The sequence below is a fragment of the Austrofundulus limnaeus genome, unplaced genomic scaffold (assembly GCF_001266775.1).
Source record: "Austrofundulus limnaeus strain Quisiro unplaced genomic scaffold, Austrofundulus_limnaeus-1.0 Scaffold0, whole genome shotgun sequence".
Classification (NCBI taxonomy): domain Eukaryota; kingdom Metazoa; phylum Chordata; class Actinopteri; order Cyprinodontiformes; family Rivulidae; genus Austrofundulus; species Austrofundulus limnaeus.
The window spans coordinates 4,482,207-4,503,935 of NW_013952402.1; the positions used below are offsets into that span (position 1 = coordinate 4,482,207).

A 21,729-nucleotide genomic window follows, 5' to 3' on the forward strand; every position below is an offset into this window, starting at 1 on the left:
CCCCCCCACCAATATCACTCTCGTTTTCATTATGGGTTTATTAAGAGGCCAAAAAACTAAAGCTGTAGGTTTTGTGTGTATATCAGTGGGTTTGTGTGGGCCACGTGTGTGATTTGAAGAGGCGATCAGGTAGGGGAACATATGCCAGACCATCTGTCGCTGAAGGCAGGATTTATTTTGTTGTCTATGAATAATGCAACATGCAGGGGAGCCGATAAACACATGGCTCTGTGTGATTAAGCGCACAAAGATACAGGGCAATGTTATGAAGTGCACTGTAAGAAAAAAAAGTATATTTTGGAGCAAGCATTAAAACTGAAATGACCAGCAGGTGTCAAGAATGAAAATGAAATTAAAGTGAATGAAAGAAAATAACATTTTAGGATAAAAAAAGAAGAAAATTGCCGAAAACATAAAAAAACATCTGGTGGTAGTAATAGTCTTCTCACTAGTAGCCTAATTAGTGGCTCAATTTAAGGTAAAACAAAAACAAATACAAATTTTAAAAGTACCCACGTTTAACTTCTTGTAAATATGTTGCCACAAAACTGAAAACCTCAAAAGCTAAAGCTGCTAAAAATCTTTTATTTTTGAAAAGAGCAAAACCCATTGACAGYCCTAAGTTTCACACCGTCTGTAGAAGTGTTACAAACCAACTGATCCCCTGACATGTTTTGAAGATTATTTCCTAATAAATTTTTTCTTGAACCAGGTGGGTGTTTTTTTTCCACACAATTTTTCCTTCTATAGCTGTTTATGTTTTGATCATATATGTGAGCCATCACATCAAAGTGAGGATTAAGTCAAATTTGATCAAAATGACCTCATATTTTTTCAGATTCCTGGCTTTTTAAGCTACATTTTGGTACTTAGATCATCACAAGCAATTCGTAATCAGGATAACCCAAAATATTTGGTTTAAATCATAAGGAATTTTTGTTGTTTTAAAGAGGGAATCTCAAATATTATTTGGATATTAAGATGTCCCAGCTGGAAAGAAGAAAATCTTAGCTAGCACGGAAAACATTTTAAAAAATGACATTTTTGCTCAAAATCATGATTATATTTCAGGCAGTTCATTCAAATGAGCCATTTATGAGGTATTTATTCATTATAAATTGACAAAATGCTATTGTTGCAAACATTTTAGCCAACACACTACATACAACTTTGAGACTTAATCATCGCTCTGATAGGTCATATATACATTTATTCATGCAGTTATTACACATAATAGATTCCAATGCCAAGCAATAAAGCATGGCAAAAAGAGCAAACATGGAAGGATGAAGAAAAACATAAATATCCACTCTGTAATCCCACAAAAAAAAAAAAAAAATCATCCAGAGACATCCTGTTCTTATTGGGTGGGGTAGCATGTGGTGTGCAGGAAAAGTGAGCTGGTGGAGCACATGGTGTTTCTCACTGTATTAATAAAGGTAAATATGGTTTTCCACTGTTTGGTCAAGATAGATTTCTGTAGTCTAATTAAGATTCTCCATCAGATAAATATTGCACACATTTTGTATCATATGTGTGTTTGGTGGTGGTGGGATGTCTGATTTCAGCCATTTAATAATTTTAGTGTTGCCGTGAGTTTAAGAGGTATCTTTTGGTCTTGCTGTCAATTCAGTTGGGATATTTTCCTAATAAACACTGTAGGACTTAGTGGAATATTCATTTTGCAAAGGTCTTTGAGGCCATTGTGCATTTTTTTAGCTTTGTTTTTTTATCAAAACTTGAACTGGAGCTATAGTTTACTGATCTTTCGCATTCTCACTCATTCATTTCTCTTCAACCATTTGACTCCAAAAAGACCCTGTTTTCATTTATTATAGTTAATGAGGTGATGAGGAGCAGGCTTTCATTTGCGTATCTCCTTTTATCTCCTCCTTTGGTCTTGAATTCGGTGTTTGATAAATAAAATCGGCACAATCTCTTCTATCTGTTTCTCTGTCAGCGTTTATCTCCGCTTCACTTAGAACTCAATTTATTTCAGAGCTGTTTGAAGAAGAAAGAAACATTTATTTTCCTTCAGACGATAATCTCCATCTCTCCATTAGGAGATCTAAAATGACATGTACGACATGCATATTGTTATTTTTTATGCAACATTTTGGGCAAAAGCAAAGCAAATCRAGGCTAAAAGACGACTTATTTTCTCTTGATTGAACAAGCAATAATAAAGCAGCAGCCAAACAATACATTTAAAAACGGAAACTGAATGGTTTTAATAGCAACGTCCTGGAAAAAAAGTGTTTTTTTTTTTTTAGAAAGAAAGGGACCTATGACCTCAGTTGTTGGGATGTTTTTTCAGACCTTTGACATCTTTGAGAAACCATCAGCTCATTTTCACCTCTCCTCCCCCTCTGCACTCTTATGATCTGCAGACTCAGCATCTGAACCAGAACATTATCACTAACGTTTAGACTTGAGGAGGCCATGATGGATGTACTGTAAACCTCATCTGCACGCACGCACGCACGCACACACACACAGGTTTGTTTTTATATCCCTGTGGGGGCCGTGGATTGACCTCCTTTCATTTATTTTCAGGTCATTTTATAGCCTAACCCTGACCGTTTACTCTAGAACAGGCACAGGAACTCAAAAAATGTACTTTGCAGTACAGAAATCTTGAAGTGTCGTCCACCAAGTGAAATGATTTATTCTGACTGTGAGGTTTATTTATTTTTGTTTTTTAACGTGGATATCTTGGTGTGTGAAAGAAACCAAGAAGTGACCCCAGTTCAAAGACACAATGTTGACTAAGCTTTTTAACAGATACATGTATTTTAACTTGTTAGATACTAACAGCAGCTCACAGCAGATTATCTTTTCAGGAACACTGAAAGGAAGAAGGAAGTTAATCAAAGATTAATTCATGGTATTAAGTTGTAAAACAAAGTTTGTAAATCTGGATTTCATTTCTTATCATTTGCATTTATGCTTCAACACACATCATGCAGTTTAAATCATTGGTGTGAAAAAAAAAACTCAGGACTCAAAGCAMGATTGTGAGGATGGCAACAAATAGCACATGTCATCTTTTATATTCTTATGAAAACATTACAGTAGCTGTTTAATAATCTCATTCACAGCTCATCAAACATACAGCATGTTCTCACTAATGACTGGTTCATTTCAAATACAGTGCAGTAAAAATACAACAAAGATGTACAATACTAACGGAACTTTACAAACATTGTAATAAAATTCATCAGCTTCTTTTCYAAAGACATCTTTTTGGTGAAAAACATTAAAAACAATCTCATTGATATCTTGAGTGTTTTCACCCCTTTAGTTAATTAATAAAAACTTTTCTGGTAAAGGAGGAATGTATACAACAACTTTTTAAAATATAMGTTTAGAAGGTGCTTTCAGATTTTATTATATTTATTTAATGATTAAAGTATTGTTTGTTGAGATTMATATACAGTATATGTGAAAAGCTTTGTCAGAAACTTGTTTTAGCTCCTTTAATTGCCAAGTCTTTATTTTGACCTTTACTTTAAAAGCATACTTGGCACATATGAAACATTTGTAAAACTTTGGCTTTACTGTTTTTGATAAAACTGGTTCTTTAAAGAAATCACACTCTGCTAAAACTCTTGTACTTCAAATGTTTCAGTAATTAGGGATCAGTCTTCTAAGGTGTTTGGTGTCATTCAGTCAAAATAAAAGCAAAGAATTATAAGTTACAAAGAAACAACCACATTAATCACATAAAACATTTCTCGTTCCACTTAACAGAAAATAAATAAATTAATTAATTAAATTTCTTTATACCAAACTTTCAGTGATGACAAACTGTACTAAAAGTACAGAAAAATATAATAATTTTTGCATGATTAATGACATTTTTGTTTTTGTTGAACAAGTGGCAGTGGTTTATTTTGGTACATTATTGCAGCAATAAACTAAGATACTGTGCAAGAAAGTATTGTTTTAGGTTAAGGAGCACTGCTTATGTAGTTTTTTAAGTACATTTTGATCTCTGTAGGTTTTTTTTTTATATAATAATTGGTCTAATTTTTACTAATTAGCACTAAACACAATTTACATGTTGCCAGTTAAATTTTATATTGCAGATCTCTTATTATAGTCATGAAAAACAAGTTAGAAAATTAATGAGGGATTCCAAAAATATTACTATTCATACATACATACAATACATAAAAATAAATTGATGCAGTAGTTGAAAAATTTCATTTAAAACTCTAAATATCAAACTGAAAGACTTTCCAACCAAGAGTGACAGCATTAATTCTCTCAATGTGGCTACATACCCTTAATGATTCTTTAAATCTGGCACATTTAGATTTTCCCCTGAGGACCACCATCATAAACAACCCATTTCTGATCATCATTAATACCATTATCAATATCCAAAGCTACAATGATGAGATTTTAAACAAAGATTTTGGACAAAAAATTGTCACAAAATGACAAATAAATATGTTCTCTTTGTTTTTTTTTTCCATTTTCAAAGTTAAAGAGGATGTAGAGTCATGAAACAATGAACTAAGAATCATTATATAAATCAATTTCTTAACATTTAACAAACATAGAATACATTTTCTCCCTTTACAAGACATTTATATTCTGTTTTTATCTGTCCAACGAGCTCCTTAATGTGCTTATTGGCAGTGTTGAGTTCATTTTTAAATAGCTTAGTCCATCAGCCCCAGGTTGGGTATCCATTCCCACTGGGATGAAACATGAAGGCATCAAAAAGAAAAAAAAGGAAAGGAGGCTGAACACAAGCACTGCTAAACTCAACTGCTGTGGGAAGTTGATCAGTCATTCAGGTGGTGTGAAAATACTGAAATCAAACTATCTGGAGAAAACAGCAGTTTTGCAATGACTTCATTTACCTTTTAAGGCCAGTTGGAGGGCAGTTTCTGCTCATAATTAAGAGGTAAAAAGATCAAAAAGGGCTTATTTGCTTGTAGAGTTGATAGGATGATATGGGTAAACAAATAAAATGATAAAAAACTTAGATTTTAAATGAATAAAACTGATGAGAAAATTACAAACAAAGGTGAACATTCAGCAGCTCTTATCTTTTGCTACAAATGTGTGTTTTTGGTTCTCTGTTCATCTCCTTTTAACAACATAATGATTGCAGTTCATCTCATTAAACTGCACACAATCACAAACACATTAGATACAATAGATGCTCGGTTTTTCTGAGGATCAGCATAAAATGTTCAGATGAATACTAGATTTCAGGTAAGTAGTTAAAACTTTCCTTTATGTTAAAACCCTATCTTTTTCACCTGCCTGTGAAATGTTATCTGCATTGTCTTTCCAGTTCAACACAACACAATAAATACCAAGCATCTCTTTTGTTCTTGCTGTATTTTTTTAAAGACAATCTGCATCAACATGACGACTGAAAACCGCTTATAAGAGGTTCAGGTCTTCGACTTTGTGTGGGCTGATTCTCCTGCAGTTTTCTGCACTCAAACAAAAAGCACATCTCTCACATAAATAACCATATTTTTTTTTTTGCGTTAGTGATAACAGCCCACACTCTTTCCACTTTCTCAGGAGCGAGTATGTCTCTTCGGGGGCWCTGATTTGTGACATCTTGAGGATTTGCAGGCTTTTTATCTGGAAMTAATTGCGCAGCCACACACGTACAAAAAGCCCATGCACAAAAGAAAACAAGCACTTTTGAACCTGAATTTCTCTGTGTTCCCAATGAGTTAAAACCAAACACAAAATATTTGCTGGTGCCAGGTCCACGATGATCCAAACGTGTGCAGGAATGCATGTCGCTACAGGTGTGTTTTAGTGACCATTCACATAACATGTCTGTATGGTGCTTTTGCACGCTTGTGCACGTATGTATGAATCTGTGTGAGAGACCTACAGCTGTGATGTGGATCAGCTATATCCACTGCGAGACAAGAAGAAAGATAAATAATTCCGCACGCTCTTTGTTAGCTGTTACACCAAATGCCCGTGAATGGTGTGGAGTTCCCACGGTCAGCCCAATTTGCCAYCATTCAGAGCAGCCTGACTTCAGCAAGAACAGAGAGCACCGTGTCTCCTGGGGGGCTGGAAGATATATATTTTTTTTCTTTTGGATGTCAGAGCTGCTGATGGAATGAACTGCCTGTGAATTGACAGATAGATGTAATAAAATAAAAGCACGTTGACTCCCAGTCTGATTAAAGGTGAGCCTGCCTGAGATGAGTGATTGATGAAAACTGATGTGATGTAATAAGATAAGGAGAGGTGAATGGAAAAAATAAAAAGTGACATATTTTGAAACATACTGCCATCTTTGTGTTTGTTATCTTATCCATGTTTATAAAGAGCATCTTATCCTTTAAAGGTGGAATGATGAAGACCCCAGCAGGACACATGTGAGTGCTGTGGATCACCTCCTTTCCCTTTTTTCCCACTATTTGTCCTAGAACCTGGTGCTCTCATGTTTCAGCATGCGAATGTTGGTAAGCGTCCCGCTGCCCCTGTGGTGGTACCCATAAGCCTGGCGCTGCCCCTCCAGTCATCGAGCACTGCTGCATGATGATAGGCTGCTGCTGGGACTGGAGCCGTCGGAGCCCCGGTCTTCAAACACGCTGACCTCTAGCTGAGGACACAGTGAATGTCAAGGAACAAATGAAGATGGTCGTGAATTTTGTCTAGTGTTGGGCAGAAGTAATCTTAAAAAAATAGTTGCATTAGCCCTAAAGCACTAACTCAGATATTTAGGTCCCCTAATTCTAAAGCATTAACATACTGAAAATTTTAGCAAAAGCTAATTCTAAAGCACTAATATAACCCAGTCAACCCATGGAAGATTCTTCAGAGTCAACATGAGTCACACGTTGCTCTCTTGAGTCTCATCATTGACATTACACAGCCTTACGTGTGTCCAAGCAGTTTAGGGAGGTGATTTGTTGAAACAGACCTTTCACTCATGGTGGTTTTAACAGTTACAGAGGATTGTTAGCTCTCTTGGTCATTCGTCATTTTCCTTTGTTCATGGTAGGGCTATAATTGTTGGCAGGAGTGCAGTCAGTCAGTATACAACTTCTGACAGAAACAGAATGTTTTTCCAACCCATGAGGGTTTGCTATCATAAGAATATTTACTGCGTGCAGAATATTGTCACCAATATGTCACCTATTGGATAAGTGTCACACATGAATAAAATGATTGACAGCTTTTACCCTCCGCTGTTAGTAATATTGGTCAATAGCATTTAAATGTCTCGGTTAGTGCTTCTAAATTTAGTAAGTCCTAATCCACAAATTAATTTATTTTTTTTAAAAAGCCCAAAAGCACTCATCAGGAAATTGTTTCCCCTATTAGTGCTTTAGGGGAACTGTATGAAGGTACCTTCATAGAACTGTGCTCACCACTGATTTTGTCATATCCCAATTTGCTATTTACTGGATTGTTTGATTTGAGCCAATTTTAGATATTTGAGTGGTACAGGAATGTAAAAGTTATATTGTGCAAATCACAAAACACATTTCCTTACTTTTTCTGCTAAGTTTCATCGTCACACAAAACATTTTCCACACGCAAAAAGGAATATGATTTAAACACACTTTATGTAGAGTTTGTAACAAAATGTCTATTTAAACTGGATGAAGGGTTTTGCATACAATAAGTTTAACAATTTCTGTACATAAGTATATTTTCTCAAGTTGCTTTGTAATTCCATGCCCTGAGGCTGATCAGCGTTTGCTGCAGAGGATCATCAGGCCTGACTAGAAATTGGACTCCCCGTCTTCTTGCTCAGATGATGGAAAAGGTTTAGACCGGCCCAAAACAAAATCAACATGATGCAGCCAAAAAAGCACAAGATCTGGACTCACTTTAAAAAAGACTAGTCTCTGTTGTGTCCCAAACAGACCTCCAGTTCCAGCCTCACTGGCCCAAATAAGTCAACATGACTTCAGAACTGTTACACATTAAAGCGTGACACTTGCTAATCTGTTGTTTTGGATAATGAACCCTCGATCCAGTTTTTTGGAAATAGTGATCATAGTTTATAAAAAAAGCTCTGACTGTGTTGGTACAAAGTTGGCCCTTGGAGGTGAAGCTTGATCTTTACGGTGGTCTGGGCCAGGCCTATGTGATGGTCTGTTGGACACATTTTCTTTTTCCTTTTGCCTGTAAGTGTAATCCCTCCAGCTCTCAGAGAGAGACATGCTGTTGGCCTCTTCTAAAAGTGGAACAGCTCATCTGTAAAATAATGTACCACGAGCTACACAAACAGCTAGAAATGTTAAGGAGACCACAAAGCAAACCCTTATTTTGGAGCAATAGAAGAAAAAAAAAATCTCCACCACAACTGCATACCTAATTTTTGGCTGATTTTCAACTATTCTTTTTTAAAAGACTTTGCATGCATGTCTTCAAACTTTCCTGCTTTTGATTTATTCCTGGAAACCAAAATTCCTACAAAAGGCATCATTCAAAAGCAAAAAACGCTGTGCTGTATTTCTTTTTAATTTAGGCAATCTATCTGTAACAGTTCTAGTGATGCCAGTTATTTGCCTCTGCCCTCTCTGAACATACAACTATTTTTGTACACCCAGAGTACAGTAGCAGGAAAGTAAAGGATACGACCCTCATTCCTCTCTCTATGGGGTCTGTAAGCAGCAGCCCTCTAGGAGCGTAGATCTTCTCATTCTGCTCCTGGATGTAGTTTGTTATCTTCTTCAAGACCTARAATAAAATGCAAGCAGAGGGGTTTAAGGAGAGGACTGAGGGTTATTTAATCCAGTTTCATTAGAACTATTACAGGATAGTAAAAACACAAACAGAAGCAACACAAAATAATCTGAACAGACAGGCCAACTTTCAATATTCTGTATTGCATGTAACAGTCATGTATCTGTGAGATATTAAACACAGGATTGTCTGATTTAACAGAAACTCTGTTCTCTATATATAAAAAGAGGGAAAACCTTCAGCCTTAGCTCATTTGTGCAGAATTCACACAAGACACATAATCCTAACTCCAGTCATTTATTTTTCTGAAGTCTTATAACTGGAAGTAATTCCATTTTGCTGTAAGTACATTAGTTAGTTTTTTAAACATGCTTTCAAGCCAATTATGCCAAGTAGGACTGCTAGAATTGAATTGAGTGGCTTTCCTTCTTTTGAAAATTTCCATTTGGAAGCTTTAGCTCCTAATTAAAAAAAAGAACTCAGACTTGATGCTATGCCTTAGTTAGCTGTCAGAGCAGACTGGAAACACTCTAAAAGTCTAAGTAGACAGTTTATTTAGATTGCATTGGCAGTAAATGCACCACTATAGCAATGCGTGTTGCATCTACTGTGCACTAACTGGCAGTGGAGTGAATCTGTGCACTTCAGACCACATTTTTGCACAGAAACTCAAACAAAGGTCTGTATACTTTCTTCTAAGCAGTTCCTCTAAAAACCAGAAACCGTATGTGATCTGAAAGCCTTCTGCAGACTGATGGCCCGTCACGCTAAATTACCAGCTCTAAACTAAAATGGCATCATTAGAACAGCTTATTCATCTTCAGAAATGCTTCTGTGGACACCAACAATGCATACATGCTAACTTTGACTAATGATGTCAGTCAGGTATACCGGGTTTTACGTTTCTTGGAAAGACTTCTTGAAACGAGGAAACATTTCCAGGCTAACAATATTTATAATCTAACACATTCTGATCTTGCATTATAAACTGCAAACAAGAACAAAAATATGTTTTGGCTGATTATAAGACTGTAGACTTATACATGAACAATGTTTGCAGTCATTTTACATTTTAGAACTTTTAGTAAGCCAAGCTCAAAAAAAGATGTAATAGTTAAACTCTTTCTTCTCTGAAATAAACTTTTAAATACCTTTTAGTAAATTTCTTGAAAAGAACCATAGTTCAAGTCCTGTCAGGACATGTGAATCTTTCCCAACTTTTTCTCCCAACTTTCCCCAAAAGTTTAGTTCTAGAAAGCATAAATAAATACAAAATCTAATGCAGCTGAATGTATGCTTTGTGTCCTTTTTTCCCTACTTTAGCAAATGAATACAATAATCTTGGCCTGCTAGCAGCGTACTGTTCATTGACCTTTGTTTGCACAGTTTTGGCTATGATTGTAATGGCTACAAGGGTAATTAAGTTGTTTATCTTTGAAGAGGAGCACAAATCTTAAGTTGCAGAGGGAATGATCAGCAAGTAATAGTCTCAGAACAGGAGTATTTTAACTTTTTACCGCCGTTAACAATGAAAGTCTGGAGCTGCCATTTTTGAAAACCTTCCAGGATATCTTTCCTCTTCTCAGAACMTGCAGGTCCTGGTGCACCTCAGGGCTCCTGGCTTCCTTCAGGAGCTGCAGTAGATCTGCCAGTGTAGAGAAAGTTTCCAGTTGGACTAAGGCCTGGCCAAGAGTTAGCTTGGCTAGTTGAGCATCTTGGAGAGGAAGCTTCTGGCCTTACTTCGGCTGTGTTCTCCACTCAGTTTATCTTCTTAAGCATGTTAACTTCTCTTTTAGTTGGTTTAGACAGTCTTAGCCGTGTTTTGCTGATTAATCTTTTGTTTATCATTTTCATAATAGGATAACAAATCATGTTATAAAGATAAAACTGTACATTTTTGTATAGGTAATCTTTTTTTCCACATAAAAATTGGCTTATTCTTAATTTATTACCAACAACACAAAAAGGTGCAGAGGCAACAAAAAAGCTCGGAAAAGTTGCACAATGCAACTATAGATCAGCAAGATGGCTTCCATTTTTTAGGATGAGTCACAAGCAGTACTTTCAAGAAAAACAACCACAAAAATTCATTGTGCACAATCTTGAGATTTCACAAAAAAGGATTTAATTTCATTTTGGGAATAAATCAAATCTTCCAGGCTCAAAATTAGAGCAACAACTCATTCATACAAGGTTTTGAAGAACACAAAGCTGACACTTGTTTCAACAAAAACATTGCCAAAGCCACATTGTAATTTAATCCAGTAGTGACAGCGTCTTGGCTAATTTGTCCCTCCTCTAGTTCTGACTGGTCTCCCCACTGAAACTATTTAATAATACGAATAACAAAAATTAGCCTCAAATGGTTGAGCAGCTGAAACCCAATATGAAGCAGGAACAAAAAAAATAAAAAAACACTGCTTTTCAAATCATGCTGCCTTATCTGCTTTGTTTGAGAAATTAAAATGAAATAAGAAATAAAGCAGCACAGCATGTCCCTCTGTCCCAGCATGTTGCAGTTTTCTTTACACTTCTTGCTGTCTGCCATTATTGTCAGCAAATGTTATGCTTTTCCCTCACAACTAACAAAAACTGCAACTAACAAAATAATTTGTAGATGCTGTGTTTTAGTGGTCCACAGATGGTCTCAGTCTAAATCTAAATGAAGTTTTATCTGGACCCATTTGCACTTGTTTTCCTGTGTTTATATTCATTACCTTAAGGCAGCACTGCTTCACATGGTAATTTATTTACAGCAACTTTTCTAGCATTCACAGTCCCACAATATGGCTCGCGGGTTTCTCTTTGCTTTTGAATATGAGTAAAAAAAATAAAATAAAAAAACTAGCGGACTTGTAGGACTAAGCCTCCCCTGAGGTTTACAATTAAAATGTTAAAAATACTTGAAACACAAATGAAAAGTAATGTAGCCCATTTTGTGAAATTTACAACGTGGTGCCAAACAGTCTTGAAAAAATCCCAGAGTCTTTCAAAAGGGCTAACTTTTCAGGCATCTCTGTATTTTTAATATTCGTTTTGATACAGAATGATTGACAGAAGCCTTGTCTCATCCCCTTGGTTTGGTGAAGATTGAGTGTAGGTATTAACACAAACGAGGTGGATTATTTAATTTCTCGCCCAATTTCCTTCATGTCTTTGGAGGGAAAATCTAGAAGTGAAGAGATTGGGGGCACACCCACCAAAGGATATTCAAATCCTGCAAAAGGAAAAGAAGCAAAACCAAAGCTTTCTGTGAACTGGTTTCAGCAAAAGGACTGGCTAACATCAAGTGTAGCTAATTCTCTTCACTGTTTTTCACATTTACTAATTGAAGATGCAGCTTGAATATACAGTGGGTAAAATAAGTATTGAACACGTCACCATTTTTCTCAGTAAACATATTACTAGAGGTGCTAATGACATGAATTTTTCATCAGATGTCAGTAACAACCCAAGTGATCCATACATACAAAGAAATCAAACCATAAATGTCCAGAAATGAAGTTATTTGTAATAATGTGGAATGGCACAGGGAAAAAGTATTGAACACATGAAGAAAGGGAGGTGTAAAAAGGCATGGAAAGCCAAGACACCAGCTGAACTCTCTCAGTAATTAGAAAGCAAGCCTGCCCCTTGTCAGTGCAAGTTAATATCAGCTGGTTCAGACCCAAATGATGGCCAGGTATCACACAAGAACCATCTGATGATGGGTAAAAGTAAAGAGCTCTCTCAAGACCTTCATAACCTTATTGTTGCAAAGCATAATGATGGCATCGGTTACAGAAGAATGTCTAAACTTCTGAAGGTTCCAGTGAGCACTGTTGGGGCCATAATTCAGAAGTGGAAAGAACATCATTTCACCATAAACCGACCACGACCAGGTGCTCCTCACAAGATTTCTGACAGAGGAGCGAAAAGAATGATCAGAAGAATTGTCCAAGAGCCAAGGACCACTTGTGGAGAGCTTCAGAAAGACCTGGAATTAGCAGGTACGTTTGTTTCAAAGAAAACAATAAGTAATGCACTGAACCACCATGGCCTGTATGCACGCTCACCACGCAAGACTCCACTGCTGAAGAAACAGCATGTTGAAGCTCCTTTAAAGTTTGCTGCACAACATTTAAACAAGCCTGTGTAATACTGGGAGAATATAGTCTGGTCAGATGAGACCAACATTGAACTGTTTGGATGCCAGAATACACATCATGTTTGGAGGTCAAATGGCACTGCACATCAGCCCAAAAACACCATACCAACAGTGAAGTTTGGAGGTGGGAACATCATGGTGTGGGGCTGTTTTTCAGCATATGGTACTGGCAAACTTCAAATAATTGAAGGAAGGATGAGTGGAAAAATGTACAGAGACATTCTTGATAAAAATCTGCTTCCATCTACCAGGATGATGAAGATGAAATGTGGCTGGACATTTCAACAAGACAATGAGCCCAAACACAAAACCAAGGAAACTCTCAAATGGTTTCAGAGAAAGAAAATAAAGCTGCTGGAATGGCCCAGCCAATCACCTGACCTGAATCCAACAGAAAATCTATGGAAAGAACTAAAGATCAGAGTTCATAGAAGAGGTCCACGAAACCTTCAAGATTTGAAGACTGTTTGTGTGGAAGAATGGGCCAAAATCACACCTGAGCAATGCATGCCACTAGTTTCTCCATACAGGAGGCGTCTTGAAGCTGTCATTGCCAACAAAGGCTTTTGTACAAAGTATTAGATAAATTTCAGTAAGGGTGTTCAATACTTTTTCCCTGTGTCATTCCACATTATTACAAATAACTTCATTTCTGGACATTTATAGTCTGATTTCTTTGTATGTATGGATCACTTGGGTTGTTACCGACATCAAGTGAAAATTTCATGTCATTAGCACCTCTAGAAACATATTTATTGAGAAAAATGGTGACGTGTTCAATACTTATTTTACCCACTGTATGTATTACTTCCCTACAAATATCCTCACCAGCCACAACTGAGCATGACTCTCACTAAAAGAGAATTCAAATATATACAGTGCTGTACAGTCAGGACTCTTGCAAGAGAATAATTTCTTTAGGCAAACCTCTGACTTTTAATTAAAGACCACTGCCGTATTTGACTGCAGCATGTGCTGTTCAGCTTATTCATTATGCATGACAGATTCCCATTCTCTTGTAACTTATTCAAAGGTCACACCAGCAGTCATCCTTAACAGAGACAAAACAACACACTGAGTGGTGGTTCTATCAGACGCCAGAGGCCTGTGACAGCTGCAGAACCAGCTGCTAACTCAAAGCTACGAACCGAACACAAAAGAAAACTTTAGTCTCTGACATAAATCTCCTTAAAAACTCTTTTGCAAGGAAACATCTGAATAGTGATGCATGTCTGAGCTGTGTTTTGATGGTTTTGTTATATAATTTTTACAGCTATGTTATAAATAAAAAAAGTCAGGAAGCAAACTAAAAAATAAAGATGATGGGAAAATTGTTGACATTTTTGTGCTTACATGCAACGTTCTGACATGCTGAAGAACAATCTGTGTCCTTTGAAGGATTGCGATACAAGCAGAGCTTTTATCTGGTGAAGTTGATAGGACATTCAGCTTTGTGCGGCACACGAGTAGATGCACTGTCAACCACAACCTGGGTGGGATTTTTTTTATCGTTATCCGCTACTGCACAATTGGTAAAGTTAAACAAGTAAATAAACAACTTTCCTGTGCAGCTGATAGCATCTGAGCATCTCAATGAAGCAGCACCAGCTGATGGGGAGATGAAAGGACATTTCTGCATGGATTCAACACAGCAGTAAATCTTGCTTTTTGTTGGTTTTTGGTCAAGCTCACGTAAATTTCTGCACTGCTTTGAAGAAGAAATGCTTAGAAACTGCAACAAGACAAGGATGTGGGAGACAGAGATCAGAACAGAGAGGTAAAGCTGGAACCACACGGCCCTTGAGTTTTATCTAAAACACCGGCAGGTACACAGAGGATCACAAGAGGACTAATCAGGAGCTCCGTCTCTGATTGCATTATGCATGTGTGTGTTCTTGTTCCATCTCAGTGAGTAACAAACAGCATGATCGTGGTTGTGCCGAGTGCAACGGAGCTGACGTGCCAGAGGCACACAGGTGTGGGCCTTTAGAGCAGAATAAAACACAGAGGCACAGAGAATCTGATCTTATCTTCACGTTCCTTTGTTTATCGTCTAAAAACTGTTTGGAGCTGAAAGAACGTAAGGAAAACCCCAACTGCTTCGGCGTGTTTTCTGCAAATAATGACAGCTTGTCTCAGTCTGGGCTTCAGAGTTGATCTGTTTCAGTAAAGACACAGTAGATTACCTTCTCATAGCGGGTTTCCATGCAGAGGAAGACGATGTAAGCTGTTGCACAAGCCAGACATCCCTCCAGGTACGAATGGCCACCAATTTTTTCAGCCTCCACATAATAAGAGTTAAGGGTCTTCACCGTCTCATCAAGCAAAGTTCTCTCAATCTAAAAATAAATGGACAAATGTAAAAATATGACTGGGACATCAAGCTGTTCCACCTTGACAACTTACCAAACTAAAATACTGCAGTTTAACCAACCAATAATCTGAGAAATGTTCAAGTTGCTAAATGTGGACAAACTAAAGGCCAGAGGTGTTAAAAGTATTCACATTCATTCAGTGAGTTGATATTTTTACTATTTTTGAAAGTAGAATGATCAACTTAGTCATTTTACTCAAGTAAAATACTAGTTTTAAAACTTTGTAAAGTATAAGAGCAAAACAATACAAGAGGGAAAAATAGCCTTTAAGGGTAAAAGCTCAGGCTGCACCACACCTCTCCCTCAAAAACCTCCCTAAAAACATTTTTTCTGAAGGATAAAATGACTATAATGTTATAATGTCAGTGTTGAAAATGTGTTATCAGCATTTTTTTTAAATGAGCAATGACATGCTGGAATGAAAAGAAGCCAATGTGAAATAGAATTTTGAATTATTAAAATGTTAGGATTAGAAAATGCAGATAATTGCATGAAAATGTAAGGATTAGAAATTTAAAAAATGGCTGAAAAATAATTATTCCAGTAAAATATAAATAACAAAAAATTTACTTGTGTAAAGTAAAGTATTTGTACTTTGTCACCTGATAACTCTGCTAAATGCTGAGTAGACAAATTTGAAGTGATGCTAAAACATTACTTTATTTTGCCCCATGTGTTGACTGTCTCTCATCAGAGTGCGAATTACTAAAACTTGTCTTTTTAAGTGATTTTTAATGTCATTGTCAATTCATTCATACAGCACTTAAAAACAGCAGAAGTTGACCTGTGCTTCACAATTCAACCAAATGAACAAATAAAACACAAAAATGTCAAATAATATAAAATGCAGAACATAAAAACATGAGTTCTAAAAGAATCTCAAACTCTGCCAGAATACAAAGCATATAGATGGTCTCAGCTGTCTGAATGCAAAAAGGTAAACCATTCCACAAATTTGGCACAGAAACTGCAAAAACCTGATCACCTCTGAGTTTTAACTCAGATCTAGAGAAACTGGTTGGATGAATGAGGTGTTCTAACTGAGGTGTGGTTGTATGATGGGGAACTTTAAAAGGAAGCAGTGAAATCTTAAAATCTTTTCTAAAGCAAACAGGAAGCCAATGGAGCAAAGCCAGAACCAGAGACACGTTCATAATTTGTAGTATCTGTTAAAAGGTATATATATATATATATATATATATATATATATATATATATATAGTGTGTGTGGGAACAATTCTGATTAGTTAACCTAAAAAATGGCAGCATGAAGTTTTTATGCTTTGGGCTCAAAAGTATAAACAAAACGGATAATTCGATGTAGTGTTGGCAGCAGTCTGCGTTTGAGGTTTGTGCTCACCCTGTTGTTGAGCTCTGAGGGGAACTTGGTCTGAAATCGGCACACAGTTCCTTCACTGTAGTCTCTTTGGATGAACACCTTCGTTACCAACGATGCACTGTGCTGCATTTCCTGGAGGTTGTGGAACTAATGAGACGCACAAACAGAGTTGGAAACAATTACAAAACTTTTCCTCCGTTTGGCCACTCACACAATTTAAAAATGAATGTCAAAAACTTCCACTGCAAAAAGTTTAACATTACTCCATTGCAATTAAGTACGAATCCAAATAAAACAATTAAAAATTAAGATTTAAAAAAAATAAAAGATTGTATTTTTGCTTAATAACACAAGTGCAAAGCTGTCTAAAGCATATTTTAGATTTGATTTTAGTAGTACCTAAGTTCACAGTCGTTTGCACTATAAGTGCATTTTTCCAGCATCAACAAGCCGAGTAGCAGGGATCACACTCCTCCTCACAGCACTTCGGCAGTGATTTGTGTGTTTTACACCCAAACAGCCTGCGTAAATGTGTCCCCCGCTGATCTAAATTACTTCCATCAAGAGGATGGCAATTAGTGACACATTAGAGGAGAAAAAAAGGACGGGAGGTGGCGAATGATCAAGGGAAAGTTTWAAAAAAATGCAATAAAATGTTGTATTTTTTTAAATCCAAGATTGCTCAAAATTTGTGCAGCTTTTTCTCTGTGTTTGAGTTCCAGAGTTTGGCAAGCAGCAGGAATGTTGTTATTATTGGAAGGTGGTACGTCCGTGTGAGCAGACAGAGCACAGAGCCAGTCTTTCATCTCTATATGAAGCCAGCCTACATCACTCGGAGCCAGGAATAGCATCTAAGGTCCTATTTTCATCTGCTATCAGCCACAATCATCTCACTGATGCAGCTTTTAATATCCTTCTCTTTGCTTTCTCTGTTTGTCTAACACGGCTTTTTATTTTTAAAGCATCGTGTTAAATCAGTCGTTGGATTAACAGGCACAGTCTTCAGCACACGGCTGAGCATTATTTATTTAAGCTAGAATCAGGGGAATGAACGACAACCTCTTTATATTAACACAGGCCCTTTCTTTAACACTGAAAGCGAGTCCATGTTCAAATATGCAATCATATCCGTGGAGATGGTTCAAACTCAAACTCATTCACCAACAAGTTACACACATATAATTTAATTGTAGCCATCCGGCTCATTGTTCTGTTATTACTGCTCTAGAGAGGGAAATAGTGCCTTAACTGCATGATCAAATAATTCTTACACATTAATAATCTGTATGAACACACTCTTAACAACCAGGCTGCTCCTACTCAGCTGCTGCAAGCAGTGACTTATTAAAGGATTTAATTTGTCTTGTGCTGCTATGTTTGCTCTTTTTCTATTTTAAATCTAAAGCTAAGCAGTTTCTGTTTGCTCAACGCTCATGTTTACAGCTTTAAAAGCATGTCAAGATTCAAAAAGAACTTTTTTTAAAATCTTTTAATTATAGTACACAGACTGAGATGTTAAAGAATCAAACAGATCAAGCAGTATTTACACTCATCCTTCTCTTTAATTATCCTGGATTTTTGTTAATTTTTCTTTTGGCACTGATTATAACTAAGCAAAAACTGAAAGATAAACTTCATGACTTCTAAATACACAAATGAGGCAATATCGTAATTTGCCATCAGTTTGTATAAGAATTTTAAACAGTGGACTAAAGTACCACCTTTTCTCTTTCGCTGTATATACAAAAATATAGCTTCTGGCCAAGAACATTACCAAGCCAAATCCACAGATTGATAAATCCATATAGAAGAAATAGAATAAAATGGTTTTTAGATATTATTTCTTCCATAAATCTATTATTACTGCTAACATGTATCTTTTTTATATTTTATCTGTATTCATTCTCAAGGAAGGAAATTTTATATAACATATAGTCACAACATCATAATGCCATGTTGTATTACTTAAAAAAGAAAAGTAGACATGTGCATCATAATTGATCAAAATCAGAAACAGCTTTATTGTCATTCACACACAACATCAAAAATGTAATGCAGAACAAATTTGCAGTTAAGAACACTCCGTTCAGGAGAAAGACACATGTAACAAACTTGGGGGTGAACGGATGAACAGGTCTTGCACAAACATGGTTGCACTACTTATTTGCAGTTCGGAAAAAAACACAATAGGATAGGTGAGTTTAGAAAAAGTTGATCTGATCCTTTATTTACTCATAAACACAGAATCATATGCACAAAAAAAACGACTCGCTAAAGCAAGGCAGCTGGGGATCAAACACATGGTACGGGGGCGGGATTCAGTGGAGCCGGTGACGTTCCAGATTAATACTCTGTGCTGGAACCAATCCAAGACTAGGACCCGCCAGAGTCCAGAGACCAGATCTTATCCTCCCAAGCTCAGTCTCAGAGTTCAGGGTTTCCCCTTTATCTGTCACCACAGCCTTCAGACTGATCCTCATGGATGATACGAGGATAGGGAGTGGGGAATCAATCCTTTGTTGACATATCATCCGGGGAAGTATTGACAACTGCCGACCGACCAAGGCCAGCAGCTGCTGAGATCCGAAAGAAAAACACAATTGTTTTGGGACAAGCGGCCTCAAATTTCTTGCCGCTTTACAGTCTTAACTGCATCTCTGAAATGGCAAAAATGCCAAATGTTCCGAATTTCATCATCTCCTTGCCTCTTCCGTCTGAAACGTCACCCAGGTGTAATCCTACATCTCATGGGCATGCTGCTGAACTGCGATTTTCATCAGATTCACATCCAGTTTGCGACATATTTCCCCCAGTGTCTGAGTCTGTGCCTTACAAGTGTGGGAGATTCCGTCCATGGTTCCTGACAGCCTCTCACAGGCCCGGACTGCTGTCAGGATCATTTTCATTTTCCGATAAGCCAGATATCCGCCTCCGCCGATCAGCAGAAATCCAACTATCAGAAATCCAAAAATGTACAAATCTTCCATGTCTTCAATGGAAAGCGGTGCCAAACAGATCAGGTTCCAGCCCCAAGAACCAGTGACCCAACAAGCAGCTGGGACAGCTATGTTCCCCACGTTCCAATCTCAATGTGGAAAAAATCGTGTCGATTGCATCCAGAGATCAGTTGACCAAATCCATAAATCCTTTTGTTTTCGGATGATAGGTAGAAGAAAGTCTTGAAAAAGCTGCAAACCAGGAAAGGAGGGACAGGTTTGGGAGAGAGCGCAAAAAGTGTCCGACTCCTCTGAAGACCAAGCAGAAAAAATAAAATAAAATAATAATAATAATTAAAACAGCCTTTACAACTACTACTTCCCCGAGATAGAATATAACATTTGAAATGCACACYAAAGTAAAGGAGAGAAAAAAAGAAAGATAAAAAGACAACAAAAAGTCAATTAAAAATGTAAAAAAATAACAACAAAATATTAAATATTGGTAAAATGTGTTTACTGTACCAGAGGACTATTCATAAAAGTGGGATGGATCATCCAGGTGGTTTTCTGAAAATATAGTCAGAWCTTCAGGGTTTCACACAGTTTACCCAACTTTACCAACATAAACTAAATWGTTTGGTCTTGTGATTGAGAAAGGCTGCTATGTTTTCTATTTTATATGTAAAATGTTATGTCCATCCAGTCATCAACCCTTGATGGCTAACATAAYCTTGTAAAGGCACCGATGCTGAAGTATGGAAGCACTCTGTATTGTGTAAATGCCTGTTCTGTATCTTGTTTTGCAGCAGTGAAATAAAACATGCATAACATACACCAAAATGTATGGCTCAGTTGGGAATGGAGTGCTCTGACTTTTAGTATTAGTTAATTGCCTAACATAACAAAATCTGTGAGAAAAAAATCAATAGGATTTTGGTAAAACAATTGAAAAAAAAACTGCCCTTTTAGAAGCTCTGTGGCTTATAAACAGGTCACAAAAAATTTAATTTTACATGTATAAATAGGCATTTTTTATCTTATTTTTTTGCACAGTTTAAGTTTTATTTTTACTGATTTTACAACAAAATGTTCAACACAAGTAACAGGTTACCTTGTGTGACCCTAATGGACCACTGGAAGCAGCTTTAACATGCATATGGTGATTTTCTTTCTTATACAGTTCAGACATTAAWAAGTGATATTTTTTCCACTTTTGAATATCACAAAGTTATGCTGGAATCGTGTGCACCAGTAGCCGCAGCGCTACMCTTCAGAAATCTTCTAGTTTCTTTTTCATTTTGGACTCTGGTGACAGCTGCCTCTCTTCAATCCTGCAGTTTGGGTGAACATGACATGTTACTTGCTCAAGTCGCTCTGAATTAAGGAACACACAGTGATAGCGTGAGTGATTTCTGCCAGTGGGCAGACGACACACATATGGGACACTCAGACAATTCTGGCATGCAACAGTGAATGCACTGTTAGACGTTTCATTTTAGTCTCTCTTTTGCACACAGCTCTCGATTTTTATCCCTTATGTCTGGTCTCTTGGGATTGGCAGCATTTCTATTGATAATGTTATTTAATCAAGACTGTGGAAACCTATGAGAAAGTAATGTTTACAAAGCAAGTCAACGGGTCCTGGGTTATTCAGTGAAGACACCAGATCACTTCGTGTCACACTTTGCTGACTTGACAAAAGATAAATGCAATAAAATGAGGGAAAACATGAAGGGAAAGCAGTGCTCATCTTTTTTGACCCGATCTCTGATGGTTGCAAACCGCAGCAGCCCGATCACATTAAATATGCCGTGGATAATTAATGGGCTGCAAGGTGAAAATCTGTCCTAAGCACACACACACACATACACACACACACATACACACACACACACACACACACACACACCGAGTATGTTCGGGTGAATGATGTGTTTCCCTGCATGCATGTTTATGTGGGTTCAAATAATTAATGGGAAGTGGAACAGAATCCCAGCAGACCACCAGAGGATGTCAGAGCCACAGCTGATGGCACAAAAATAAAAAGAGAAAAAAGAAGAGAGAGAAACTAAAACATAAACAGGATTTGAATCACACCCAGCTTCCTGTCCGCCGCATTTCTACCTGCAGTGTTTTTATGTTTGAGTTACTGCTCTAACTGGATGAATTCTGCTGTATGAAGATCTCTCTCTCTTTCTTGTACACACACACACACACACACAC

The 21,729-nt window shown here is 37.0% G+C and overlaps 1 protein-coding gene across 1 annotated transcript in view; it reads right to left on the minus strand.

Annotated features, from left to right (window-relative positions):
• Positions 1 to 3,015: 3,015 nt before the first annotated feature.
• Positions 3,016 to 21,729, minus strand: part of golga7bb (golgin A7 family, member Bb) — a 39,148-nt gene continuing 20,434 nt past the window's right edge. The window contains exons 2-5 of the mRNA XM_014027415.1: positions 16,589 to 16,714; positions 15,040 to 15,192; positions 8,599 to 8,700; positions 3,016 to 6,607 (exon numbers count right to left, since the gene is read on the minus strand). Of these exons, the coding sequence (XP_013882869.1) occupies positions 6,524 to 6,607; positions 8,599 to 8,700; positions 15,040 to 15,192; positions 16,589 to 16,696 (447 nt within the window). The 5' untranslated portion in view covers positions 16,697 to 16,714 and the 3' untranslated portion in view covers positions 3,016 to 6,523. The remainder of the gene's footprint in view (positions 6,608 to 8,598; positions 8,701 to 15,039; positions 15,193 to 16,588; positions 16,715 to 21,729) is intronic.